The sequence below is a fragment of the Equus caballus genome, chromosome 3, assembly GCF_041296265.1.
Source record: "Equus caballus isolate H_3958 breed thoroughbred chromosome 3, TB-T2T, whole genome shotgun sequence".
In the NCBI taxonomy this organism is placed as follows: domain Eukaryota; kingdom Metazoa; phylum Chordata; class Mammalia; order Perissodactyla; family Equidae; genus Equus; species Equus caballus.
In genome coordinates this window covers 18,512,317-18,539,674 of record NC_091686.1, presented here as the reverse complement: position 1 = coordinate 18,539,674, position 27,358 = coordinate 18,512,317, and the positions used below count along the sequence as shown (strand labels likewise).

Genomic DNA, 27,358 nt, shown 5'->3' with positions numbered 1-27,358 from the left:
CTCGCCGGCCGGAGGGACCCTCCCAGTAGAGCTTGCCGCCCCGCCCCTGCTCATCCCGAAGCCGCTCCCTCGACCGCGCCGCGCGCCGAGCTCATCGATCGATCGAAGCTCAGCCTGGTTTCCACGCTCTCAGCCGCCAACGCCAAAGACCCAGCTCGCAGCTGGTGGTGCCCAGTCCAGCCTTTGGTACCCGAAGTCCACACTGCGGCAGCCCTCGCCCCCGATTCCTGACGCCTCCCTGACCTGAGAGCTGGAATGGGCCGGGCCGAGCCGGGATTCAAGGTCCAGTGCTCGCCGCTGCTGAGCGACCCCGGTCAAAGAAAGAGGAAGAAGGGGAGAAGTGAGTCTCGAGCAGTTTTTGGGTCTTAGGGGACCAGGTGTTGACCAGGACTTTGTGCAACTCCCGCACCGGTTCTTCGCACCCTGTCCCCAGGGCACCTAGGTTCAGGCTCCCTGACCCAGGGGTCCCCTGCCATCTGCCCAGGGTTAGGGATGCGGGTGGGACGGGTAGAGACCAGGTCAGCGTGTTTCGCTTCCGAGTGAGACGTCTGTCTGCCTGTTTTAGAGGCGCGGAGTGTGGAGTCACTCCGCCAGACCAAGCAGCTTGCACGTCGTGTTGAGAGTGGTCTTGAGCCTCAACCCTGCGCCACGGCCCATGGGCAAATTCTCCCACACAACTGGAGGGGTGTTGGGACCTCGCGGTACCCCCCCCTTCCCCCCCCCCCACGCAAACCTGGGGATCCAGGGAGGACACAGACTCCCTGAGCGAGGAATCGGGGGAGACCAGAGTGGTCAATGACTTCACAGCCGGCACCATGCATCACTCTGGGATAGGGGGACGAGTGTGTTTGGAGACTGGAGGTCTTGGTCCTCCATAGACCCCCTCCCGAGGAAGCGAAACACGCTGACCTGGCCTCTACCCAGTCAACACCCTAGTCATCCCCAGCTGGTCCCAAGACCTGTATCCTGCCCCTTCTTTCCTTCTTTCCTCTTGGTCAGTGGCTGACCCTTTCCAGCCTCTCTGAATGCTCCTCAATGAATCTACTCACCATCTTGGTCTGCCTCTCCTGTGTTCTAACAGTGAAACACATTGCTGGTTGGAGTACCCTACTCTCTTAAGGTCCAACTATCTCCCACTTAAGTCTGGCCCAGGGACCTCCCTCCCAAAACCCCTGCCTCCCTCACCTCCATCCCAAGCCCCAGCAAAGGGGTTTTTGAAAACCGATCTGGTGCATGCCCAGTGTAGGAGACCATAGAGACCTTTCTGCCAGGGCTCGGGACAGGCAGGAGTCCAGAGCCAAGGGTGAGGTAGGAAGACAATAGGGATCAGGATGGCCTGGGCTGCCTTGGACTCTGGCCACAGTCTGCATGTCTTGTCAGCCCAGCAGCCTCAGGTGACCATGGGCCCCTCATAGGGTGGTCCTGTCCTCGGGAGTGGTTCCCTGGTGCCCCACTCCCACAGACCCTGTAGATGATAGGAACCATGGTCATTGGGGGAGAGGGTGCCAAGGCCTGGTCAGCAATGACCTGTGTTGGCACTGGGGAGAGGGGCCAGGAGGTCAGGGTCCCCCCTTTTCACAATGACCCCGCCATCCACATGATCCCCCTGGCTGTAGACCTGGGGTCATCCTGGACTCTAGATACCTCCCTGACTCTCAGACCCACAACCAGGTGGTCACCAAGTCTGCCAACTCTACCATCCCAAAGTCAAACTACCCTAATCCCCATAGTAGCCTCCTCATTGATGTCCCAATTTATACCCTTATTCCTGTGGATTGTTCTCCACATGCCAGGTTGACACCATTCAACATTAAATCAGGCATCATCACTGTCCACCCAACCACACTCATGACCCTCCGTTTGCATGCACCGTGTGCATCTCATAGTGAGGACCCTGCAGTGTACTTTGGCCATTTCCTCCAACTTCCACTCTCCCTCCTCCCCAGCTATCTCATCCCCACCCTCAATGCCTTCATTGCTGCCTAGAACAGGACAACTTCATTCTCCCTTAGGACTTATGCACTTGTTGCACTGGGACCACTCTGCAGCCCCCACTTTAGGGGACTCAACTGAGCTCTGCATTTAGGCCTCACCCCAGACATGACCACTGGCTTTGAAGCAGCCCCTGCCTGGCTCCCATTAGAATATAATCACTAGAAGAGCAAGCCCCTCACTTGTCCTATTACTGTCGCACCAGCAGCACAGTCCCTGGCACACAGCAGGTGCTTAATATATGTTGAATGAATGAGTGATGCATCCCCTCCTCTACAACCCTCCCCTCTTCCAGGATAGGGTCCTGGTACTTGTCAGACCTGGAGAAGAAGATAAGGGACTGAGAGGTTGACAGGGCTGGATGTGAGTTCTGGAAAATACTGGGAAAGAGGGAGGGTGTTCCTGTGGAGGGGAACTTCTGGGCAAAGGGTGGAGGTGAGAGTAAACCCAGAGACCGAGGAGCCAATCCAGTTGTGGCATCTTCCTCAGGTGAGAATCCAGCCAACAACCTTTGCCCTTTCTGTGTCATTGGGCCCTTTGCATTCTCTCTCCCTCGCCCAAGCTCCAAGCCCCCCTAACCTGGACCACGTGGGTGGCTGAGCTTGGGGTAACCCAACCAAGACCAGGACTTCTGAGCTGGTTTAGTAGCCAGAGCTGAGCCCATTTGGAGGCCAACTGATTCTCCCTAAAGCTTACATAGGCTCCCATTCTTCTGCTACCAGAGCCTCTCTGTAGTCATGAGATGCCAAGCATTGACCTAATCATGACAGACCCTTGTGGGCAAGGGGCCAAGAACAGGCATGGGTCTTGAAGGATAAGTTGGAGTTTGCCAGGAAAACAAAGGGATGAGTAGGTAGCTGGGTGCTCCAGGCAGGGTGCTTAGCATACGCAGCAGCCTGGAGACCTCAAAAATCACAGCAGTGTGTCTGGAGCACATGGTGTGTGAGAGGGACACAGAGAGGATGAGGGCCCTAAAAACCAACCTAAAAACTTGGCCTATGTCCAGGGAGCAAGGAGTCTCGAAGATCCTAAAGCCAGAGGAGGGCAGCCGCGGGGGGGGGGGGGGGGGTGTCAAGGGCCTTCCTCTTTCACCTCTGACCTGGGACGTTGCCCGGGGTCGAGCCCTCCAGCGCACGCTCCTCCTCCCTGCTCCCCTACACGATTCAGGCGACAGAGTCAGTGCGCCCTCTGGTGGGTACTCAGCGACGATTCCGCAAAGGCGCGATTAGAACCCGAGGGGAGCCTAGGGCGCTTGGTACTCTGGAGGCCCTGGACATAAGGAAATGTAACAGCTGGCGTAGCTGGGAGGCACTGGGCCGCTGAGGGTGGGGATAGGTCTGAGCTGGCAAGTGTGGATCGCTGCGGCGGACGCCAGCAGGCCCCCAGCGTCGAATCCTCTCCTACAGCGGGATAATTTCTGACCTGGGAGGAAGGCAGGGAGGATGGCGCTTTTACACCCCTCCTAGACGCCCTGGAGGTCCACGAGAACATCCACACTCCTCGCCCCACGTGAGAATCCTCACCCTGTGTCTGCCCGTACGCTCATGTACCCGCGGCTGGAGCGCCAGCTGCCTTCGTGGCAGGCCTCGAAGGGCCGAGGTGAGGGTGGGGTTCCAGGGCCTTGCGGCCCGGCTCTCAAGACCGAGTTCCTTTCTCTCAAAGACCTGGAGTAGAGTTTGGGAAAGGCATCTGGCTGGGCCGTAGGAGCCTCACTCAGCTCTCTCGTGTACCGTATCTCCAATTCATTCATTCATAATTCCTGAACCCTGGTAGGGGTGAGTGTGGGGGACATTTATCAGTGAAATACAGAAATCTCAAACTACAATGGGGACCCCTGCTACGGAGGGAGATGCCTTGAGAGGGGAAAATCTGGAGGAAGAGTAGGGGTTAACTAGGGCAAGGGTGGATTGAGAGGGGAGGAAAGGGCGCAGTTGAAGCTCTAGTGCAGGGGGTCTGTGGCCCCAGGGAAGGTTGCTATTACTGGAATACCCCAAGGCAGACGAAGTAAGCGCTTAGATAACCATTCATTGATTCATTACCCATTCATTCATTCATTAAGTCTCGAGCGATTACTACGTGCCAAGCCAAGTGATAGGCTTGGGGATAAGCCTGTTTAGTGGATCGATGTTCTCATGGGTGGGTGGGGGTGTGGTAGGGATAAAATAAATGAATTATTAACTGTATTACAAGTTGGTTTACTGCTGAGGGGAAGAAGATACGAGAGCCTGTTGGAGGATAGGAGTGTGGGTTGTTTAGTATAACTAGGTTGATCTGGGAGGGCCCATCTGAAGGAGATGAAGGGAGCTCAGCAAAGCAGGGGTCCTAACCTTATTTTACCGAATTTAGTTTTTCAAGAAGAGTCCAAGCGTCGGGAATTGTCATGCGGGTGGGGCGGCCGGACCAGTTGGGGAGGGTTTGGGGGAGCTGCCCCACGCTGCCAGCCCCTTGCCACAGATTCACTACTCTGCAGGGACCTGGACACACATGAACGAGTCTCCAGTGAGAATGCGCTCAGGACAGCCAGATATGCCACACTGGAGAGGTCGCCTCAAGAGGGAGGCTTCCCCGGCGTCCAGACCTGCGCTGAAGGAATAGGGAAGGGCCTAGCACGAAGGTCTAGAGATGGAATAGATGGGGGCGCTAAGAAGGGTGAGACCGAGGCCAAATGACGCCTGGGTAGCCCGGCGGGGACGCCGGGGCTCTAAGCAGGAGCCTAGACAGGAGCCAGACAAGGAAGGACGCACACCGCGGAGCTTTGGGAGAGCCGGGGGAGGGGCTGGGGTGAAAGGACTCGGCTGCAAGGGCGTGGCCCGGAGAAAGGCTGGACTCCGCCTGGCGCACGCGCGCCACAGGTGGTGGGTGGGGGAGGGGCCTTACCTCGCTGTTGCCCCCCGCCCCGCGAGCAAATATTTGACATTCCAGGCTTATCTAGAGGGGGCGGGGCCCAGAGGGACATTTCCCCTCCCCCCGGACCTGATTGGCTTAGCTCTTCCGGGGGGTCCGGACAAGCAGGCGGAATCCCGGGTGGACAGTCCCGAGAGGGGCTGCCGCGCAATGACACCCGCCTACGCCCCCAAGGGGAGGCACTGGTCGCCTCAGCTGCTGGAAGGCCAGTCTACCTCCCACTCCTTCCTGACCGCCGTGTCCTAGCGCGAGTCACTTCCTTCCCAGACGCCTCGGTCTCTTTGTCAAGTAGGAACGTGCTACAGTGTGGGTTCAGAGGGCAAGGCTTCGGAGGCGCCCCTTCCACCCCGCTCTCTTTTGCTCTCTCCATTGTCCCAAGGTCCGGACGCAGAGCTCAGCTTTTCGAAATCGCGAGGTGTGGCTCCCGCTTCAGTTTCAGCTGAGGCTTGGCAACCCCATGTCTGCTCCCGCTGGGCTGGAATCACTTCTTTCCGCCAGATTCTTCAGTTTCTCAGTCACATAAATGGGAGAATTGGGGGAAGTTCGGGACGGCCTGGAAATGCGCGGTAAGGGAGCCTCACCAAGCTCGACGGGGCGGAAGGGTGCTGAGAGCCTTCCACGCGGGACTGTCCGAGTTGGGTTGCCGCTCTGGGATGGAGAAGAAGTGAAGGATCTGCAGTCCTCACGTGCACATGTGTACATTCGCCGCTAGCCCCCATCCACCAGAGCGCTCACGTCTCCAGGCAACAGGCCTGTCATCAAGGGGGAAGGGCGACGAAAACAGACAGGAGTCCGTCCCCACGTCGGGTAGGGGTGAAGCTCCAGGCCCGGACTATCCGTCTAGAGTACCGCTCTCGAGAGTTGCGGCAGCGGGAGGACTGAGGGCGCGTCTTCCTTCCCCCGCACCGAAGCCTGAACACCTCTGGCCCACAACGACCGCGCTTTGAAACCGCAGGCACTTCCTGGAGCCAGGCTAAAGCCCGGCTTTCGCACATGTGTGAACAAGCCCTGCCCTGTGACTTCTGGTGACGCCCCACGGCTCTAATGACCCCTGGTGATCTCAGTCGCCCTGCCCTCCCCCAATCGACCTCTGGTGATTCCCCTACAGACCTCTGGGTGATACCCTGTAACTCTCACCGCCCCCTTTGACCCCTGGTGACTTCTTTCACCCCCAGATCGGTCGTCGTGACCCCCACAGGCTCTAGACCCTCTTGGTGATTTTCACTAGTCTTATGTGACCCTTAGGAACTAGAGAAGGCTCATGGTTTTGCACTTTCCTTGGGACAGGCCTCATGGTCGGGGGGTGGGGGAGGATGGGGTCACCTCCGAAGTCAGACAGGGCCGGCTGGGGGAGTGGGAATCCCGGCCCTGAGCGCGAGCCCAGGCCGGGCGTGTGAGCCCGCATGTCCTGGGCTAGGTTCTAGCGGCCCTCCCCCACGGTTCCTGGGGCCGCCCCGGTCACGTGACCGACAGAGCCGACAGGTAACTCGCCCAGAGAGGGCGGGGGCCAGTAGCCGCCCCGCCCTGCGGGGCGCTGCGGGCGGGTCTCAGCAGCGCCCACTGCGCCAGCCAGGCCGCAGGTGCCGCCCCCGACACACGGTGTCCCGCCCAACCTGATCCGCGTCTGCCGTCGGTCGGTGCGTGCGTGCGCCTCGTCGGTCCCGCGTGTGTCTGGCCGAGCGCCCCCTTACTCCGCGGCCATGACTCCGCCGCCACCCCAGCCACCGCCCCCGGGTTCGCACCCCGCCTCAGACTCCGCCGCCGCCCCCCTCCCCGGCCCTAGACCCCTGGTCGTACTGTTCGGGGCCACGGCCGGTGCGCTGGGGCCAGACCTGGGCTCCGACGAGACCGACTTAATCCTCCTAGTCTGGCAAGTGGTGGAGCCTCGGAGCCGCCAGGTAGGGTGGAAAGGGGGCGGTGGGGTCCCCAGGGAGCTTCAGGATCCGAGGGGCGCAGTGGTTGATCGGTTTCCCCCGCCGCTCGCAGGTGGGAACGTTGCACAAGTCACTGGTTCGCGCCGAAGCGGCTGCACTGAGCCCGCAGTGCCGCGAGGCGAGCGGCTTGAGCGCCGACAGTCTGGCGCGGGCCGAGCCACTGGACAAGGTGTTGCAGCAGGTGAGCGCCGGGGCCGGGGTGACTGGAGGCACGGCCCGGCCGCTGGGACATTTCTCGGCGGGAGAGGAAGCAGGCCTGGCGCACCGCGACCAGCTGGCCCGGGCAGTAGGACGGGTTCCTGCTGTTTGAAACTTTCCGCGACTCGTGTGTGCGTGTGTCCGCCTGTGCCGACCATTCCTGGGGGCGTCTTTTCAGCCTTTCCAGGGATCCACTCCTACTGAGGGGTTGGGGATGGAGGCTGCGAGACCCCTAAGAGTCCCCGGCCGGCGAGGGAGCGAGGCTGACGCCTCTGGGAACCTGACCCGCCAGGTCTCCCAGAAAAGCAGCCGGAAGCCGAAAGGGCCGAGGGGCCTGGACTTGGCCATAAGTCATGGTCCCTGCCGCCTGTGTCCTCGGTCCACCCACCCGCCCGGGAGACGCTGAAGCAGGAGTGTAGGGCGGTGTCTGCCCCAGAGGCAGACGCCGCCAGGTGTAAGCTGCTCGTCTAGGCCTGTCTCAGCCGTCTGTCCAGGGGTGGGCGCTGTCCGGACCCCGCCTGGAGGCTACCTGCCTCCTGACTGCAAAGGCCTAGGGTGCCTCCTGGCCCTGGCTCAAGTGGGAGGCGGTTCCATTGCTGTTTTCTTTTTCTTATCTTCATTACTGTGATCACCCTGTGCCTGACTCTTGAGAGTAATGAGTGTAAGTGCTTTACACGCACAAATTCTTTCATCTTACAACAACTCTGGTGGTTCCCGATCGGGAAATGGAGGCGCAAAGACCTGAGTCTGTCCAGAAGGGTTCCCAGGCTAGGCACTACTTGGGGAGTGTGCGGAAGGAGACCTGGGTTGCCTTGCTCTGCCAGCCTCAGATTGTAAAATTGCTGGGGGTAGGTTCTTAGGCTTATGCTTAGTGCTTATACCTGTTCTCCATTAGGGATGGAGGCTGGAGGAGGGGCTGGACAGCTTCAGGAGTGCCACCCCCTCTATGAGCAAACAGCTCAGTGCCAGCCGGTCGATAGGGTGTGGGTCAAAGCTCACACCGCTTCTGGCGACCAGGTGTGGAGTTCTGTCCTTGGAGTTTCTCTGCTCCTGGGTTGGTCAGACTTAGAGGCGGGGCTGCCGTTGACCATGAGCTGGCAGGGCCTCAGGCAGGACTGGGTCTCCCCCACCTGTCTGAGGGTGGTGCCTGGTCAGGGACAGGTTTAACCTGCTTTGCCCCGCCCCTTCCCACCTGCTTGTCCCACTCCACCAGGTGTTTGCTCTGGACCCACTCCAGACTTCTCAAGTGTGTGTGATGGGGGCTTGGGTGATATGTGACTGCCTCCATTTGGCCTGGAGAAGGTGAGGGTGAACTGGGGGAGAAGGGGGGACATGGAGCCAGGCGCAACAGGTGTGGCCACCTCCTACCCAGGCAGGGTAGGGCTGAACATCTGGCTGAACCAGCTTTGCAGACTGCATGCTCCCTCCTCCTGTCTGCCCAGCTGTGAGTCTGTGTCTGTCTCTCTCCCCACCCCCTATCCCCAGTTCTCACAGCTGGTGAGCGGGGATGTGGCTCTGCTGGGCGGGGGCCCCTACGTGCTCTGCACTGATGGGCAGCAGCTGCTGCGACAGGTCCTGCACCCTGAGGCCTCCAGGAAGGTATGCCACTGAGGGCACAACAGGGGGTAGGGTTCCCAGGACCCCCACTCTCATAGGGGTGGGCAGGGAAGCTCAGTTCCCCCCATTCATCCCCACTCCCATGTGCCCCCAGAACCTGGTGCTCCCGGACACCTTCTTCTCCTTCTACGACCTCCGCAGAGAGTTCCACGTGCAGCACCCAAGTTCCCGCCGTGCCAGGGACCTCACTGTGGCCACCATGGCACAGGGTATCTGTGACCCAGCAGGGTTAGGGTGGAGGGGTGGCTGTGGGCTGTATTGTGTCTGAGTATTCATATGCTGATGGGATATGTGAACACACTGCAAGTTTACATTATCTGCTGAGTCCTTCAGTGCACATGTCTCTTCTGCCTGTGCTGGGGTGCGTTTGGAATGTGGGCACATGTCAACATACGCCTGGGCTGGGGATCTCTAAGGGCATACATGAACTGGGCCAAAACATGTGTTTGCTGGGATTCTCCATGTGTCTATGTAGGGAACTTGGGCTTAGGTGGGACCAGGATTAGTGCTCATGCTGGTTGCCCCAGGGCCTCTCATGCTGGGATTTCCTCATTGTTATTTCTCTGCTCGTAGACTTGGGGCTGGAGACAGATGCCACAGAGGATGACTTTGGGGTCTGGGAAGTGAAGACAATGGTAGCTGTCATCCTCCACCTGATCGAAGGGCCCAGTGGTAAGGTTCCCCTCACCACCTGTCACCTGCTCTCAGGGCAGGGTGAATGCTTATTATTTCCTCAAAATTCCTTTCCCCACTCGTTACCTGCTCTGAGAGACCTCAAAGTGGAAGCCCCTTTGTCACTTCCTTATCCCCCTCAACTGTCCTCTTTTTGCAGAGCTTGGTGGGGAGACCCCCCTCCACCAGACCCTGCTGACCCCAATGCCATCTCCTCTCAGGTCAATTGTTTTCGAAGCCCGAGGTGGTAAAGCAGAAATATGAAACAGGGCCTTGGTGAGTGTGGGGGCAGGGGTGGGGGTGACAACAGCTGGACAACTCTGACCTTTTGCCCTGCCCCACAGCAGCAAGGCTGACGTGGTGGACAGTGAGACTGTGGTTCGGGCTCGTGGCCTGCCCTGGCAGTCATCAGACCAGGACGTGGCTCGCTTCTTTAAAGGGCTCAACATTGCCAGGTGAGTACGACAGGACGGGTGGGCCCAGGAGGGCAGGCCTACCCAGGAGGTACTAACACAGCACTGGCTCCACAGGGGTGGTGTAGCACTCTGCCTCAACGCCCAGGGCCGCAGAAATGGTGAGGCCCTCATCCGCTTTGTGGACAGCGAGCAGCGGGACCTAGCGCTGCAGAGACACAAGCACCACATGGGTGTCCGCTATATCGAGGTAGGGCTTTGGGCTGGGAGTGGAGCAGGGCAGAGCTGAGGCTGGGCAGGCCTGAGACTCATGGTATATGCCATACCACAGGTATATAAAGCAACAGGAGAAGAATTTGTAAAGATCGCAGGGGGTGAGTGTGCTTCCAAACATGTGTAGCTACCCCTGGTTCTTGGTCTGTGTCCCATTGCCCCTTGCTTTTCTGCTCTCCTGTGTGCCAGGTGTGGGTGGGTATTTGGAAGGGCACAAATTAAGTCAGTGGGTGATTTCCATGCTGACTCCCATCGCCCCCACCAAGGCACATCACTAGAGGTGGCTCGTTTCCTGTCACGGGAAGACCAAGTGATCCTGCGGTTGCGGGGACTGCCCTTCTCGGCTGGGCCAGCAGACGTGTTAGGCTTCCTGGGACCAGAATGCCCAGTGACTGGGGGTGCTGATGGACTGCTCTTTGTGCGCCACCCTGACGGCCGGCCCACTGGTGATGCCTTTGCCCTCTTTGCCTGTGAAGAGCTGGCACAGGCTGCACTGCGCAGGCACAAGGGCATGCTGGGTAAGCGATACATTGAACTCTTCCGGAGCACTGCAGCCGAGGTGCAGCAGGTGAGCACCTAGGGCTTCCCCCATCCCCCAAGTGCTTCTTCAGGGTGCCCCTTCCATGCCCTGTGGCCCCACCATACTTGGCATGATCAGCCTGTTGCTGCCTTCCTTACTAGGTCCTGAACCGCTATGCATCCAGCCCACTCCTTCCCACAGTGACTGCTCCACTGCTGCCCATCCCCTTCCCACTGGCAGCTGGGACGGAGAGAGATTGTGTACGCCTTCGAGGCCTGCCCTACACAGCCACCATTGAAGATATCCTGAGCTTTCTAGGAGAGGCAGCAGCTGACATCCAACCCCATGGTGTGCACATGGTGCTCAACCAGCAGGTGAGGCTGTTGCCAGTAGGGGGACACACATATTTAGGGAAGGGTATATGGTTGGGAGTGAGGCCCTCTTGCACATGACAGACTGCTTACAAGACAGTGTGCACAGGGCCGGCCATCAGGAGATGCCTTCATCCAGATGACATCAGCAGAGCGAGCCCTAGGTGCTGCTCAGCGTTGCCATAAGAAAGTCATGAAGGAACGCTACGTGGAGGTGGTCCCCTGCTCCACAGATGAGATGAGCCGTGTGCTAATGGGGGGCACCTTGGGCCGCAGTGGCATGTCCCCTCCGCCTTGCAAGCTGCCCTGTGAGTGTCCCAGGGGCTGGGGAAGGAGGAAGCATGTGGGGGCCAGTTCCCAGTTTCTATAGTGGGAACTCCTTTCTGGCTGCCCCACCCAGGGCAATGCTGGGCTCCCTGCAGATGCACTCTCTACTTCTGCCTCTAGGTCTTTCACCACCTGCCTTCGCCACCTTCCAGGCCACCCCAACACTCATTCCCACCGAGACAGCAGCTCTATATTCCTCTTCAGCACTGCTCCCTGCTGCCAGGGTGCCTGCTGCCCCCACCCCTGTTGCTTATTACCCAGGGCCAGCCACTCAACTCTACATGAACTACACAGCTTACTACCCCAGGTACCCTGCTGCTAAGAGAACTCGACAGTCTTGCCCCTTATCCTGGTTTGGGGGAGGGTCATGATCCCCTTCCTGGGCCAGATAACCCAAGGTCTGTTGGAGTTTGGACTTTATTCTGAGACGATGAGGGAGTGACAGGTGTGGGCTGGCTGATGCCATCTATAAACTAGGATGGAGATGACTGTAGAGATACGGGTTTTAGGGAGGAGGAAGTGAACTAAGTAAATGGCAGAGGCGAGGGAAGAAGAAGGCAGGTCTTGGTCTAGGCCATGGGTGGGACTGCACTAGTGAACCCCTGCCTCTTCCACCCTAGCCCCCCAGTTTCTCCCACCACTGTGGGCTACCTCACCACGCCCCCTGCTGCCCTGGCCTCTGCTCCCACCTCAGTGTTGTCCCAGCCGGGAGCCCTGGTCCGTATGCAGGGTGTCCCATACACAGCTGGTATGAAGGATCTGCTCAGCGTCTTCCAGGCCTACCAGGTGAGGTGTGGCTGGAGGGCTTGGGGACCTGGCTCAGCTTGGAGCTTCCTGCCCTAAATCTCTGTCCCTTCTGCAGCTAGCCCCTGATGACTACACCAGTCTGATGCCTGTCGGTGACCCACCTCGCACTGTGCTACAGGCCCCCAAAGAGTGGGTGTGTTTGTAGGTAAGGGAGCCAGGAGGTAAAAGCTGGCTGATGTCTTCAGCTAGCATGTCTCTCCTGCGTCCAGAGAACCAGCGCTCTCAACCTGGTGGCTTCTTTTTGGCTTGTCAAAGCTCTCAGAAGGCATCCAGAGGAGCTCAAGTCCCAGCTCCATTCCTCATTTATTGCTCTGCCTGTTCACCCCAAAGATGATGGCTGGATCCTACATGCAGGGCTGAGGTTGGAATGGTGCTACCCTTCTCCTGATGGCCTGATCTGGGCCTCCTGAGTAGCACCCAGAGAGCCTTTGGTCTGTGCTGGCTATGACCCATGCCCACAGATTCTGTGGAGCAGGCTTGCTTTCTTTTTTAAAATCTAAGCCCTGATGCCTTCAGTGTATGACTCCTGGGAGCTTCTGAGTAAAGATCCCAATGTTCTTCTTCCCCTGTCCCTTCTGGTGGTGGGCAGGAAGGCAGAGAGCACTAGTCCAAGCTCCCAGGATACTTGGACCTTGGAGGCCACGTTGTGCCAGGGGTGCTAGCCCGCCTTCAGCTTGGCACCAGGAATATCAGATGGCAAAATCACAGGCTATTCTGACGGACTGTACTGCAGTATCCCCAGAGGACACTAGGGGGCAGGAGGTCCTCACACAAAAAACTCAGGCTTGAATTTTAAGAGGGGACTTTCTGCCTACTTTTTATGCACACCTTGGGCAGGCCAGTGGTCCTGAACTCAGCAGACACCATGGGGATGTCCTTTGCACCCATTAGAGGGTGCAGAAGTGAGGCTTCAAAAGGAATTTGGAACTCTACCCTCTCCTCTGTAAAATAAACAAAGGTTCCTAACCAAGTAGACTTTAAAGGCAAAGTGCCCTTAGCTCCCCCCCAACCCCCCCCCCCCCCCCCCCCGCCGCCACCCCGTGAGGGGCTCCACACCAGCCCCAGGCGGAGGAAAACTCAGGCAGATTTCAAGGAAACTGTTGACTTGTCACCATTTATTTCAGCACTGTAACTGAGGAACCTGAATTGCTGGCTCTTCCCTTTGTATTTGTGTAAGGAGTACTGTACTCCTCTAAAAGGTTTTAAAATACAAAATGTACAAGAAAACACAATCCCAAGTGCTGTAAACATAACTGAGAACCAGTTCCTTAACTGAACATCATCCATTTTATAAAATACAAGGTTTCAACTTGAGCCCTTCTGAGCCTTAAAGATGATCATCTGTTCTGAGTATCAAAAACAGAGCTTCACAGCCAGACACAGTAGAGCTCTGGTGATAGTGCCTAGCCCTGGGCGAGGGTGGGCTGCACCCCAGGCAACAGCACCACACACGAACCTGAAGACATCTGTTACTTTTAAAGCTGTTTTCAGCCATGTTTCTCTGCATCTCCAGTAAGCAGAAGGCTGTTCATCCCATTCCTCAACCCAAGATCTAGTAGAGGTTGGAGGCCAAAGGGGGAGGTATGAGCACATGCCCAGTTGCTCAGTGCTGCTACTAGAAATCAATTTGCATAGTCCAATGAATGTGTGCTTTAACACCACTATGTTGCACAAAAGTTTGTCTTTATCTACAAAGCCAAAAAATAATTGACTTTTACAAAGCTGATACAAAACTGCTTACATAGTATACAATGCTCTATTTTAAAATTTAATTTTTATTTTAAATAGGAAAGCATTTCTAGTGCTACAGGCATCAAGGTATTTAAAAGGCATCAAAATTTGGTGCATAGCAACTCTGGATCATAGAGGCTTTTATTCTTGAGGGCAGCAGAGCAACCCCCAAAGGGTCTTGCAAGGGGAACTCTTGCAAGAACCTCATATGAGGCAGCTACCCCAGGGACAAGAGGGTGGAGGCAAGTCTGGCCAGCTCTCTGGAACTTCATCTCAGGGGCCAGCTTCCCACAACCCCTCCAAGGTAAGCTGTGGGCTTCCAACCATAGGCCCTGAAGCAAATCTCACTATCCACACTCTGTGACACAAAACTCACTTTCAAAGAAAATATGAAAACACCTAGCTCCAAGAGGGACCAGAGTGATTTGCTGAAGGATACATAGACATTTTTCTCTAACTAGTTTTAGGGGAGAAATCTAAAACATGAAGGTTTAAAGAAAAAAAAGACTATACTTTCTCATCCTGGGTCAAGAGCTCCTACCTGGTTGACTAGAGGTGGTGGGCAATAAGCCGGCTTCTTCCACCCAGGCCTCACTAGAGAGTCCTGGCATCCAGGACCCACAATCCCCTGGAATAACAGCGTCAAACCTTTGACAAGCCCAGCACACTATCTCACATGTAGGCACTCAAAAAATTTGCTTTCTGAATAAATGAAAGTACATCATTTCATTTGAAAACATACTGCAAACTTCAGAGGCTTTGAAATAGGCCCAGGCCTTGGAACAGGTAACTAATCCCATTAAGGGGAGGGATAAGGGCAGGGTTTGAAAAACAGTACCCAACTTGGGTACCTCCTTTGGTAGACAGCAGGCTGGAGTTTCTTGCTGGTCCCAGCCTTGGGCACCAGCATCACCAGCAGCAGCACCAGAGCATCTTTGGTGTGCAGGGTCAGGTCTATGATGCTACCTCACTTTTGGACTTGCCTCAAAGCCTTTCTGGGAAAAGGCTGGTTTTTAGGCCACGTAGATGGGACAGGGTAAGCCAGAATCATTTTAGGCTGTAAACAGAATGAAGGATAAGCCTTCCATACCAGTGTGAATCTTAAAAGCTTCCCATCTGGAGTCCTGCATTTTCTCTCTTCCTGTCCTGAAGCATAGCTTGTTTATGCTTAGCTTCTGACACAGCCTGGCCTCTAGAGACAAGTCAGAATCAGCAAATTTGCCTAAACCATCATGAGACTGTGGCTTCAAAGATTAGAGAGCAGCCAAACACAGATGCTCCTACTTGTAAAAGGTGTGGGACCAGAGGACACAAAAGGGAAGAGCACTCCACAGCCTACTTGTTTGTAGGATGGCAAGAAATTAAAGCTACCAAGCTAAAAACCCAACCTTTCAAAGTCACCTTACCTGTAGCTATCTTACCCAAGGCCCTGAGGGAAAAAAGCAATTTCAACATGGAGTCAGTATGGAGAGACTGCAGGAAGATTACCTAGAAAGTTACAAAAGGCTATGCTCTGGAATGTCATTTTATATTCCAACACTTCAGTGATTGGAATGGTCTCTTCTCATTTTATCTAACAGTTTACTTTTATAAAGAGGTATGAGCTACATTTGGCTTTATTTCCTATAAATCTATGAAAGGCTTCAAGACACATGCTGAGTTTCTGAGGCATAGGTGTGGGCTTAGGGCAATTTTTTTTTCTTTTATGTTTGCCTCTGGAAGGTTTTATCAAAAGTTCCTATTTTAAAAATATCATAAAAGCTAAAGGGTCCTTCAGATGACCATAAAGCAGTACAAATCACCAATCCTAGCTAAGCAACCAGGTCACCTGCAAAAGCAGCACCTCTGAAATGGACAGCCTGCTGCATTCACACTCAAAGCACCCATCATATAAAAGTATCCTATTTAAATATAAAAAGCAAAGCTCATTACCCCAAAGCTCAAACAGCCTATGCTGCTCCTATTCTTTTACAAAATCTATCCAAGGCCTGAGGTGAAAGAATGCTGCTTTCCCCACATAAGGTGATCCCAACTCCTGGCACCAGTCCTGAAGGTCACAGAGTTGGAAACCCAAGGTCCAAAGATAGAAACGTGCTGAGAAGTACATGGTGGTGGACACAAGGCTGCAGTGAGCACTGTCAGAGCCCGTCGGATCTTCCTAAATCCAGGGAATCGGGACCTGGGAGGGGAGCCTGCCTGCTCGCTCCTGTTCCTTGGGAAACAGAAATCTGGGACATGTCTCTCCCAATTATCTCGTTCACTGAAAAACAAGAAAAGGGAGAGTGATTAGTGACCTCTGCATGACTGACCAAATGATGCTCAATGCTGAGCTCTACTTCAAAGACATTTTTTCCCTTTCCATGGCTTTCTATAAAGGTAAAGGCATTGCTTGAAGCCTGCTGCTCCTGACCTGAATGGAAACATCATGCCATAAGCTCTTCCAGATCTCTCTTTCTCTCTCTCTCTTTCAGTTCAGTTTGAGTTGGGAAGGGGGATGGCTGAGAGAACAGAGAAACATTCTTTTTTTTTTTTTAAAGGCAAGTCTTTATTCAAGGCTATTACAATAGGGAAGAGAGATTAAACTCAACTGCACTGAGGGAAGGTTCTCTCTCTCTTTTTTTGGGGGGGAGGGAGATTAGCCCTGAGCTAACTATACTGCCAGTCCTCCTCTTTTTTTGCTGAGGAAGACTGGCCCTGAGTGCACATCCGTGCCCATCTTCCTCTACTTTATATGTGGGACGCCTACCACAGCAGGGCTTAGCCAAGCGTTGCCATGTCCGCATCCGGGACCCGAACTGGTGAACCCCGGGCCACCAAGAAGCGGAACGTGCAAACTTAACCGCTGTGCCACCGGGCCAGCCCCAAGAGAAACATTCTTATCCTCACTCTAAACGCTCATGTTCTAGCAGAAGATAGGATACTTTTGAAATGTGTTCACATTAATCTAACTTTTCCTTAATTTATCCTTTTAGGAGAGTTTTCCCTCTCTGATTCCTGCAGTGCACCTTGCATATAAAGTGAATGAAAATAAATGCTTTAGTGAGACTCAACAATTGAGATTTGGGGCTTATTTTGCTACCCTATGCTAATATAAGCATCTTTTATTATGTGGGGCATTTGTATTGTTTCTGATCCTTTCAGAAAAGGCTCTTGCTTTTCTGTTGGTTTCTATGATGTGCCAAGCACTTCAGAAAGCATAGCGTTCTGTGAAGTCCAGTGCAAAGAATTTCCATCTTAAGGAACTAATACAGAAGGGAACACCCCAAATAAGAACCTTTAGTTCTCCCACCATGAGAACTCTGCTCTGGAATGAAATTTCTTTGCTTTATAAACTAAAGATTCTATACTAATTCCACTCCTAGGTATATTCTCAAGAGAAGTGAAAAGCATATATATCACATAAGAACTTGTATTTGAATGTTCATAGAAGCATTATTCATAATAGCTCCAAAAGAGAAATAACGTAATGTCTACCAAGTGACGAATGGATAAACAAAATATGGTCTATCTATACAGTGAGCATTATTCAGCCTTAAAACGGAATGAAGTTCTAATACATGCTACAATATGCATGAACCTTGAAACATTATGCTAAGCAAAAGAAGCCAGACACAAAAGGTCATAGTTGTTTGGTTCCATTTGTATAAACTGACCACAACAGGCCAATCCATGCAGACAGAAAATAGGCAGGTGGTTGCCAGGAGTTTACGGGAATGAAGGAATGGGGAATGACTATTAACAGTTGTGAGATTTCTTTTTGGAGTAATGAAAATGTTTTAAAATTAGATAGTGGTGATGGTTGCACAACTCCATGATTATACTAAAAACCAATGAATTGTATATTTTCAGGGGTGAATTTTATAGTAGTTAATTATATCTCAGTGCAGCTGTTATAAACAAAAATAGACCGAGACAAAAAAAATTCTATGTTAGAATTTGATGTGATCATAGAGCAAAGGAGACGCTAACAATAGTTTAAAAAAATCTTCAAGTATTAACATCTAATCTTTTATAGTTAAGAATCTTTTAGGTAGTTAAGAAAGAAAATTCTTCAAACTCATATACTCGTTATGGCTATAAGGAGAAGGGAACTAACATTTATTCATTCCACAAATATTTATTGAGCATCTATGGGTTAGACTTTACAACTGAACTTTTGTATCTTATTTCAATTAATCTTCGTAACATTTTAAGATCACTACTATTACCCTACTTTACAGATCAGTTAACTGAGGCTTTGACAGGTCACATAATTTGCTTAGTTAATAGTGGAATCAGTTTCAAAACATCTGTCACTTCTTGGAAGCCAAAAGAGTAGAGAAGAGAAATCATTTAGACAAAGAAAATGAAAAGTGATGATACCGGGGGATGGAGAGTGAGTGTGGTCACAGTAAGAAGACAGAGAGAGGAAAGAAAAACTGATTCACCACCACCACCAAGGTTTTGAGTCTAGGAAGAATGGTGCTGTCGCTACTGGAAATAAACTAATAAGGAGGAATTTAGATCAAGGTGGTAGGTTAGGTCTGGAATTGGAATTGGAAATTAGAACATCCAAATGGAAAAATCCTGCAGGCAAGAGACTACAGTGAATAGTCAGAGCAAGAAGAGATTTAGGCATCTTCATACTAGAGACCTGGAAGTTTTACAGTTCCAACAGAGAGCAGAAGGCTGAAAACAATGAGTCGGGGGAGTAGCACTGTGCTCTAAGAAGATAGGACCTGGGAAAGCAAATATGTAAGCAGAGGGGTGGCCTAGAAATTAGGTTTGCTTTGAATACAGGCCCTGCCACTAACGCCATCTGTGTCCTTGGAGAAATTATTTCACATATCTAAGACTCCATTTCCTTATCTATACAATGATGGTGTTAAACTAGTAAGATCTCTTTCAACTGTAGACATCTATGGCTTTATATCAACAGACAAATTTTCAAAGGGCACTCAGAAGGGCAAAGAAATGAGGGATGAAGATTTGGCTGAACTGTAGTTAGTATCTAATATCGAATAGTAAAGTAGTAGAGACTGGAAGCTAAAGGAATCTAGTTACAAAAGGGTGAAGATTAATCAGTGCTGGCAGGCTAATAATCACTCATTGAGTCCAATTTTTGAAGGTCACTGGTACAAAGTTATGAAGGTCTTTGTCAGATAGAGGATGCTTTTTAAGTAAATTTGCCAGGCTAGGATTTATTGACTGTTCATGATGGTTTGCAAAGAAGGATGGAATTAATCTAAACCTACACTTGACCGCTAGAAATAACTCACTGGAATAGTTCTATACAAATGAAAAGTTATGAAAATGCTTTGCATGACAATACATTTTCTCTTCCAGTTTCCTCATAGGTATAATAGAGATTTTAAAAAACCCTCTTATATAGTATATAGAATGAGAATATAAAGGGGACATAAATAGAGAAGGCAGCCCTTGGGACCTCTGTTACTCCAAGCCACATAAGAAGCAAGGAACAGTGTTTTGAGTGTGAATTCCATGGGTGGGTCTATGGGCTAGTCTCATGTTAAGAGGCAGCACAAGGATGGCCCATGATCTCTGTGCATGCCCTCTAATATTACTCAACACATTAGATTATCAGTAGGTATCATTATCTTTCAAACAGGCTGTGAGCTCCTGAAGGGCAAGGATCTTACCACTTGAGGAAACATCAATTTCTGATAACAATAAATGGATCCTAATTCAATACAATTACTTGGAAGCTATTTGAAACTAGTACACTGAAAGTTCAGTAGGTAGTGGAGTAGGAAGGGGACCAGAGTTATTAAGACTAACACATGGATATGATTTTAATTAAGACAGTGTCTATTTTAGACAGGTCTCATAGCAATGGCAAAAAGCCAAATATAAAAGTAAGAACCCAGCTCACATTCAAGTTCATCTTTTCCTATCACTTAGTTTCCAAAGATGGTAAATTCAAAGATGTTTCAGGCTACCATGAAACCCACCTTATTCAATTCTTATCTCGTTCAAGTTTTAAAACTATAAGGTGATTAAAAATGGTGACATCGTCATAAAAAACCACATGATGTGTTGTTTTCCTGTGTCTTTATGAGCAAGTCAATGCTTACATTTTCTTGAGGATAAGGGTCTATATCTAGCATTCTCTACCCACTTACGAAATATACTTTGATGATAAGGATGAACACATCATTTTCTGAAGTAGCCAGGTGGTGTTGTTTATGGCAAAAGTCTAACTGAAGCTGAGTTATTTCTGCTCCCCTTTACCAAAGTTCTGCTGTTCTTTTGCCTGCTGTGCCTAACCACACTTAGCTGAAGCAACCTGGAAGGTTCTTAACAGTTTAGGATTTTAAGACTATGATAAAGCCCAGAAGATTTTTCACAAAAAAGCACTCAAGCTGACTACATTCAAATATACTTTAATACATAATATTAATACATAATAATTAGTCAGTAGATTTAAGTTCCAATAGGGCAGGGACCTTGTCTATCTTGTTCTCCATGGAATCCTTAGTGCTTGGTACATATTGAGTGCTGAATAAAATTACTTTCCAACTGAATCTTTAATATAATTTGGGGACTCGGAAAAGTAACAACAAAAATTATGCTCAAATGATTGCTACAGGTGAATAGTGAATATGAATTTTAGGACAGGGGAGTCAGAACTGCAACAAAGCAGTCTTTTCAACAAAGGACTCAACAAACTGCTTCCCACAAAGCAGTACTTCCACTGTCCTTTAGCAATAACTTGAGGATAGTGTAGTATACAAGTCCTCTGCTCTCTTTTGCCCCTCACTTCTCCCTTATGCTGAGGGATCTGAGTTCGGGTTCCCACCTATTGATTCCTGAGATATCTTTCTACCGTAACTGGGCAAAATTTGAGAGTCAACTAAGCAAGTTAAATTATTACTAGTAAACAAATCTATGATGTAATTTATACATAAATCATTAGCAATCTTGATAAACACAATACTTATTTCTTAAAAATATTAATGGTTGCAATTTCATTTTTCACTTCCTTTTGAATGTATATATGTATGAATTTACTGATTTATTTAAACTCTAGTTCACAAAATATATGAGCTAGCTTTATTTTTTTCACCAATTTAAGAGCATAAAGAGCCGTTTATGCCACTACTGTACAATTTTATCATTTACCCCCTTTAAAGAGTAAAGTAAATTAAAAGCTTCGAACAAGAGTCAACAGCCCTCAACACCCAGGCTAAGAGGTTATGTAGGTCACAGCATTTGGCCCAGTTGTGGCAGCCATCATCCTCAACTCCCACTACCCCAACATCTGGATTGCCTGTGCCACCACAACAGTAGTAGTCAGAGCCATCAACAATATTTGCTATAAGAAAAAACAACTTTTTTATCCAACATTCAGATTTGCAGTCCACTAGGAAAGCTATTTCTACACAAAGGAATGAGGTGTTTGAGTAACAAGAGGTCTCTTATTTAGAGCTATTTCCAATGCTTAAGGATCCAAAGTTAGGGCTGACAAGCATGGTATGGGTATGAAATCTCACCATCAGGTGGAGCGGAGCAGGGTAACCCAGGGCACTGCCTCTGGAGTAGGCAGATGCACACTGTCATATATGCAAAAGCCCAAAGGGCATTAATAACTACCATATGAGCATCTTGAGCATTTTTGTAAGGGATTTTTGTATTTATATATGTTATTTCATCTTGAGCCTGCAATGAACATTCATCAAAGTTTCATCTTTTCTTCCCTTCCCTACAATCCAAGATTAAAGGTATATAATTCATTCTCCACAAGAACAATTTTATGGAGATGTTATTTTTGTTTAATGAAGGCTATATATAGGTGCAATAATTTTCTGAATTTCCCTTGAAATGAAGAAACAAGAGAAGTTTCAAAGTAAAGGAACAGAAATGATTTTAAATGGATGAGAAATCTGGTATTATTTTATGGTATATTATATGGTTATCTAGCACAGTTTTGCTAAGATTTACTTTTAGATTATTTGATAAGTTATAAGAACACCATCTAGGGGCCGGCCCCGTGGCCGAGTGGTTAAGTTCGCACGCTCCGCTGCGGCGGCGTCCCACATCCCACAACTAGAAGGACCTGCAACTAAGATATACAACTATCTACGGGGGGTTTGGGAAATAAAGCAGAAAAAAAGAAGACCGGCAACAGTTGTTAGCCCAGGTGCCAATCTGTGAAAAAAAACAGAACACCATCTAAACTAAATGCATGAAATATTGAATTCACTTATTTATGGCATGAGCAGAAGAATTAATTTGCATTTATCAAAATCTAATTAATTTGCTTTCTCAGACTAAGGACAGAAAAAAGTTCCTGAAAATTGAGAAGGTATCTATGATAGACTGCTAACTGTCCTAACTCATTCTTCTCTAGTAATTGAGTTTAACTAGTCACATGGCCACCCAGCTATAGACTACATTTCCCAGCTTCCCTTTTATAGCTAAGTAGGGCCATGTGATCTGTTTTCTCCAGTGAAATGTGCGCAAAAGTGATGTGTGCATCCTCTTCACCACTTGCTCGATAACCTCTTCCCTTCCTTCCCTGGCCCCTTGCTTTGGGCTAAGACTTAGTCAAAATGGTGACTCTGCTCTGACAATATCTAGAGTGACAGAGGAACAATGAAATGAAAAGAATCCTTATCTTTAAATTACCATGAGGTGGGAAAGAAACTTCCAATGTGGTTAAGCCATTGTATTTTTGGATCTCCATTCTAGTAACCTAGCTTTTATTATTAACAAAAATAAAACTGACCACCATAAAGGTAACACAGAAACACTTTTTAAGTATTTTAAACAAGTACCAAGATAAACAGCTTAAGGCCTATAATGCCAAGTTTTTAGCCAAGTTATTTTAAATTTCACCCTGAGCTATAGATAGCTTTCAACTACAGGCCAGACTGAAAATACATGCACAATGATCAGAAGATATCCTTCACTTTTAATATTAGCTTTTAATAACAGTAAAGAAAAATTATGACACTTTTTTCCCACCACAACTGGTTGAGGGGGAGATCAGTCCTATTATTACGGGTTCTTAAGGGTTCTTTTTTCTTTCTTCTTTTTTTTTTTTTTTGGTGAGGAAGAGTGGCCCTGAGCTGACATCTGTTGCCAATCTTCCTCTTTTTGCTTGAGGAAGATTATTACTGAACTAACATCTGTGGCAATAGTCCTCTATTTTATATGTGGGATGCTGCCACAGCATGGCTTTGATGAGCAGGGCATAGGTCCACGCTCAGGATCCAAACTCGCAAACCCTGGGCCACTGAAGCAGAGCACAAGAACTTAACCTCTAGGCCACCAGGCCAGCCCCCAAGGGTCCTTTCTTTTTAAGAAACCTCTTCTGTACGTGATTGATGCTATACTCAGTGTCATACAGGTATTTCCTCTAGGAAAGGTTGTAACTCAAAACATTCTACAAAGACAAACATTAAATCTCCAGCTGAGTAAACAGTACACAGGTACTTGAATATATATTCAAGTATCAGCATGTACCCTTTTGTATCAGCAAAAATTGAAATGTAAAAGAAAAAAAGCTTCTTTTCAATTTGGGTTAAGATGTGGGATTCAGAAGACTTTTAGGATTATCAGAAGATTCTGTTCATTTCCTTATTTTTTTCACTTTGTACATTTTCTCTGAATAATCTTGTCCATTTCTATATACTTTTGACTCCCAAATCTATGATCTCTAGGGGCCAAACCTGAGCTCCAAAGCCATAAATCCACATGACTCATTCTACCATCTGCACTATGGACCCCACATGCTTGCCTCTTCAAGACCTCGCTCCATCAATTTTCTTCATTCTTCCATTTCTTTAATCAATCTACCCACCACCCCTCCTGGATCCTTCTCATCACTGCTTAAATACAGGTAAGTCTCTCTATCTCAAACAAGCAAGCAAGCAGACAATTAAAAACTCTAGACCCTACACAGCCCTCTACAACTAATTTCTTCTTTCATTGCTTAACATCTTAAAGGAGTTATCTAAACTGCCTGCTGTTTCTATGTTCTTACCTCCTGTTCACTCCTTAGTCATCCACTTACTTCACAGAAACACTTCTTACCCAGATCATTAGTGATCAACTTGTTGCTTCACATAAGGGAAGAGCAATGGAGTAAACGCTGGAAGAAATAAGCTTTAATCTTGGTTCAGCTGTGATGTGACCAGGGCAATTTATTTAATCTTTCTTCAACTGATTTTCTCAACCATAATATGAGGAAATTCATTTAAATCCTTCTGGTTATAACTCTCCTGAGAATTTTAGATACAGAGGAATTTAGCTGCCACTTTTACTTCTCTCATGATTAGAGACAAGAATGATATGAGATCAGGGCAGGCCTGGCTTCTGGGAGAAGCCAGAGTTTTGGTGCCTTGTCTGATCAGGAGGCTTCAGTATCCTAAAAATAAAGATTTGGGTAGTGGACATGATTTCTAAGTCCCCTTCCAAATCTAAATTCATTAAAATGAAATTCAAATGGCATTTTGAGAATTACAATTTGTATATTTGTAATTTCCATCACATACTTTCTTAAGTGGCTTTGAGAGTCTTTGAAGAAAGGAGCTGCGGGACAGTAAGGGCTGTGTTCCTGGTCAGCTGCTAAGGTAGAGAGGCCTGAGGCCTAGCCCCTCCTCCCTCACAAACACTGACTCTACTATGGACTCCTTCCAAATGAAGCCCCAGATGAACTACCAGGAATGCAAACATAGGCCTACAGGGTAGGCTCAAGGGTCAATGATCCAGGTTGCCTCTGGCAAATGGATAAAATTTCCTGGTTATTTCCATCCCATACTGCCTCACATCAAAACTTTGAGTACTTGACCAGAAATGAGTAGGCTTACAGACCTGATCACCAACCAAATTTACTCAGCACCCAAGCCACAGGATTCATACAGATGGGCCTCTCTCTGCTTTTGTTTGATAAATCCAATTAAACATTTGCCTTTTATTCAAACCTAGACTAAAATTACAAGCACAAGTGTGAGAGCCTGAGTGTGGTTAGAGTTAAAAAGCAGAGTCTTGCAGTCACAGTGTAGCTCCAAAGATAATGAGTGGTCCTACCAAGAAGGTACCAGTGTGTACCCTCTCCTCTGCAGTACATGCAAATCCAGCCACTGCATGCAAATACCAGACTTGGACACAAAAACAATGATACATTTCAATCAACACTCACCCTCTAGATTCTCCAGAAAGGAGCTGGAAATGAGAGCTCACTGTGGTTAGGCCATTTCTTTGCTGAACCTGATGGCTGGTGTTCCAAGTCAGACATAAACTGGTCTGTGTCAAAGAAGACAACATCATACTGAATGGAACAAACCAGAGGGTAACAATCTACTATAGCCCAACCTGTTTTTCTTCTATAATCAAGAAGAATTTAATTGTCCTTTATCTGTCAATCACCACATTAAATGGCTCCCAACATTTTATTACATAATATGAATATTGGAGTCTAGAGACTTTAGGTAACGGCTTATTTATTTTCTAAAACTGAAAGGGCAATAAGTCAAAAAGTTACAATGATGGTTTTCAGCAATTTTAAGGGAGTTTTAAATAAACTAGTTTTTATTAGATTAGATCTATTAGTAGTTCCCAAATGCTCATCTATGGCTACATTAGAATTATCTGGGCACTCAATAAAAATATAAACTCCTAGACTCTACTTCAGTCCACAGAATCAAAATGTCTAAAGGTAGTAGCCCAGAAAACTACAAACACACAATACTTTAGGGGTCATGGAGGAATAATTTTTAAACTAAAGTTCATAAACATTAGCAGGTTATAAAATCACTTCAGAGAGTTGAACTCAATATTTAAATTAAAAAAAAAAAAGAAATAGAACAAAATAGAAGACAGCAGGCTGCATTTTCTTCAATAAAGGTTAAGAATTGGTTTGTGAGACTTTCAAGTTAGTTGTATATATGTTTTTGTTTGTTATATATCGGGTCATGCTATAAAGTCTACTTCTTATTGTGGGAAGCTGTCAAAAATGTTTGAAAGTCATTGTACTGGTCAGTTTTGTGGTAGTGGCTGACACATTCAGATGCCCCAGTTAAAGAGCCCAAAATACAATGAGGCAAAGCCTTCTCCTTTGGCCTATAAGGAATTATTTTTGGTCTTTGCCATACAACTAACAACAAAGGACCTAACCTTTTAGATTCTAGAAGAATGCTTATTTTACCTTAGAAGAGAAGAATCTGTATGTAGTCTCTGTGAACAGTGGTTAATACCCTTGTCTTAGACAGATAAAGGAGGGAAAACAAAGAAGGAGCCAAGTGCAAAATGCAGCCTCACTAAAGGGGTAAAACAAAACAAAATGCGACACAAAACCCAGAAATCCTTTGTGCTTATGAAAAATTTTTCTGCCTCAAGCTTTCTTTTTTTTTTTTGAGGAAGATTAGCCCTGAGCTAACATCTGCTGCCAATCCTCCTCTTTTTGCTGAGGAAGACTGGCCCTGAGCTCACATCCGTGCCCATCTTCCTCTACTTTTTTATATGTGGGACACCTTCCACAGCACGGCTTGCCAAAGCGGTGCCATGTCCATACCCGGGATCTGAAATCGGTGCACCCTGGGCTGCCAAAGTGGAACTTGCAAACTTAACCGCTGCACCACCAGGCCAGTCCCTGCCTTAAGCTTTTTTATTACTAAATTTGAGATTACTCACCTAGTTTTCAGAAGCGATTTAAGGACTACAGTACGTGCAAAGTAGCTTAACGACTGAAGATATAATGTCAAAAGTTTCCTTTCTGAGGGTGCCCAATCTCCACAACTGAATCCTTAAAACAGACTTGGGGGTATAGAACACATGATTCCAGGTAATCACCACACAAATTAGAAGAAGCCCAGGAACAAAGCTAAGGAGCCCAACTGACACTGGCAGCTTTTGTGAGTTAGCTCACACAGTGGTAATTTCACATTGTGCTTATGGAAACCTGCACTCCTGGAGACATCTTTCTAGTTCCTTAAAATTCTGTTAATGGCTCTAAAAAAATACTTGATTCATTTCTATTGCAAAAACTGTGACCAAACATTTAAGGAAGAATTAGCACCAACCCTGTTTAAATTCTTCCAAAAGATTAGAGAGGAAGGAACACTTCCTAACTCATTCTAAGGCCAGCATTACCCTGATAGCAAAGCCAGACAAAGACACTACAAGAAAAGAAAACTAAGAATATCCCCTTAGAATATAAATGCAAAAAATCCTCAGCAAAATACTAGCAAACTGAATTAAGCAGCATATTAAAAGGATTATACATCATGACCAAGTGAGATTTACTCCCAGAATGCAAAGATGGTTCAACATATAAAAATCAATTAATGTAATACACTACACTTCACTAAAATGAAGGAAAAAAACCCACACGATCATCCAACTGATGCAGAAAAAGCGTGTGATAAAATTCAATGCCACTTCAAGATAAACACACTCAATAAACTAGAAATAAAAGGGAATTTGCTTGATATCATAAAGGCCATACATGAAAAACACATGGATAACATCACATTCAATGGTGAAAGACTGAAAGCTTTCCCCCTAAGATCAAGAACAAGATAAGAATGTCTACTTTTGCCTCTTCTATTCAACACAGTACTAAAAGTTCTAGCCAGAGCAATTAGGCTAAAGAAA

At 48.5% G+C, this 27,358-nt stretch overlaps 2 protein-coding genes across 7 annotated transcripts in view; one reads left to right on the top strand and one right to left on the bottom strand.

The window, feature by feature from the left end:
- ESRP2 (epithelial splicing regulatory protein 2) lies at positions 1 to 13,342 on the top strand. Of its 5 annotated transcripts, XM_070263047.1 has the most exons (16): positions 1 to 340; positions 5,276 to 6,794; positions 6,883 to 7,011; positions 8,514 to 8,627; positions 8,740 to 8,854; positions 9,219 to 9,317; positions 9,539 to 9,593; positions 9,662 to 9,772; positions 9,848 to 9,980; positions 10,062 to 10,104; positions 10,270 to 10,571; positions 10,685 to 10,897; positions 11,004 to 11,202; positions 11,342 to 11,528; positions 11,842 to 12,007; positions 12,084 to 13,342. In XM_070263047.1, exons 2-16 carry the CDS (start codon positions 6,597 to 6,599, stop codon positions 12,171 to 12,173), a joined length of 2,154 nt encoding a protein of 717 aa, XP_070119148.1. In that variant the 5' UTR covers positions 1 to 340; positions 5,276 to 6,596; the 3' UTR covers positions 12,174 to 13,342. The 5 variants fall into 5 exon arrangements, with proteins under 5 accessions (XP_070119148.1, XP_023492940.1, XP_070119150.1 ...); XM_023637172.2 differs by lacking the exon at positions 1 to 340 and having other exon boundaries at positions 4,847 to 6,794; XM_023637173.2 differs by lacking the exon at positions 1 to 340 and having other exon boundaries at positions 4,980 to 6,794; positions 9,665 to 9,772.
- The window catches only part of NFATC3 (nuclear factor of activated T cells 3), a 128,006-nt gene continuing 113,771 nt past the window's right edge, over positions 13,124 to 27,358 (bottom strand). Inside the window, exons 10-11 of one of the 2 annotated variants that reach the window (XM_023637171.2) lie at positions 24,906 to 25,009; positions 13,124 to 16,019 (exon numbers count right to left, since the gene is read on the bottom strand). In XM_023637171.2, the coding sequence (XP_023492939.1) occupies positions 24,909 to 25,009 (101 nt within the window). In that variant the 3' untranslated portion in view covers positions 13,124 to 16,019; positions 24,906 to 24,908. The remainder of the gene's footprint in view (positions 16,020 to 24,905; positions 25,010 to 27,358) is intronic. The other variant, XM_023637170.2, reaches the window with a different exon arrangement.

Bases quoted from the DNA above. Each gene is read 5' to 3' on its own strand.
- ESRP2 (XM_070263047.1), top strand. From the start codon at position 6,597: ATGACTCCGCCGCCACCCCAGCCACCGCCCCCGGGTTCGCACCCCGCC. The intron at 6,795-6,882 runs GTAGGGTGGAAA...CGCCGCTCGCAG, and splicing joins TGGAGCCTCGGAGCCGCCAG to GTGGGAACGTTGCACAAGTC. The intron at 10,105-10,269 runs GTGAGTGTGCTT...GCCCCCACCAAG, and splicing joins ATTTGTAAAGATCGCAGGGG to GCACATCACTAGAGGTGGCT.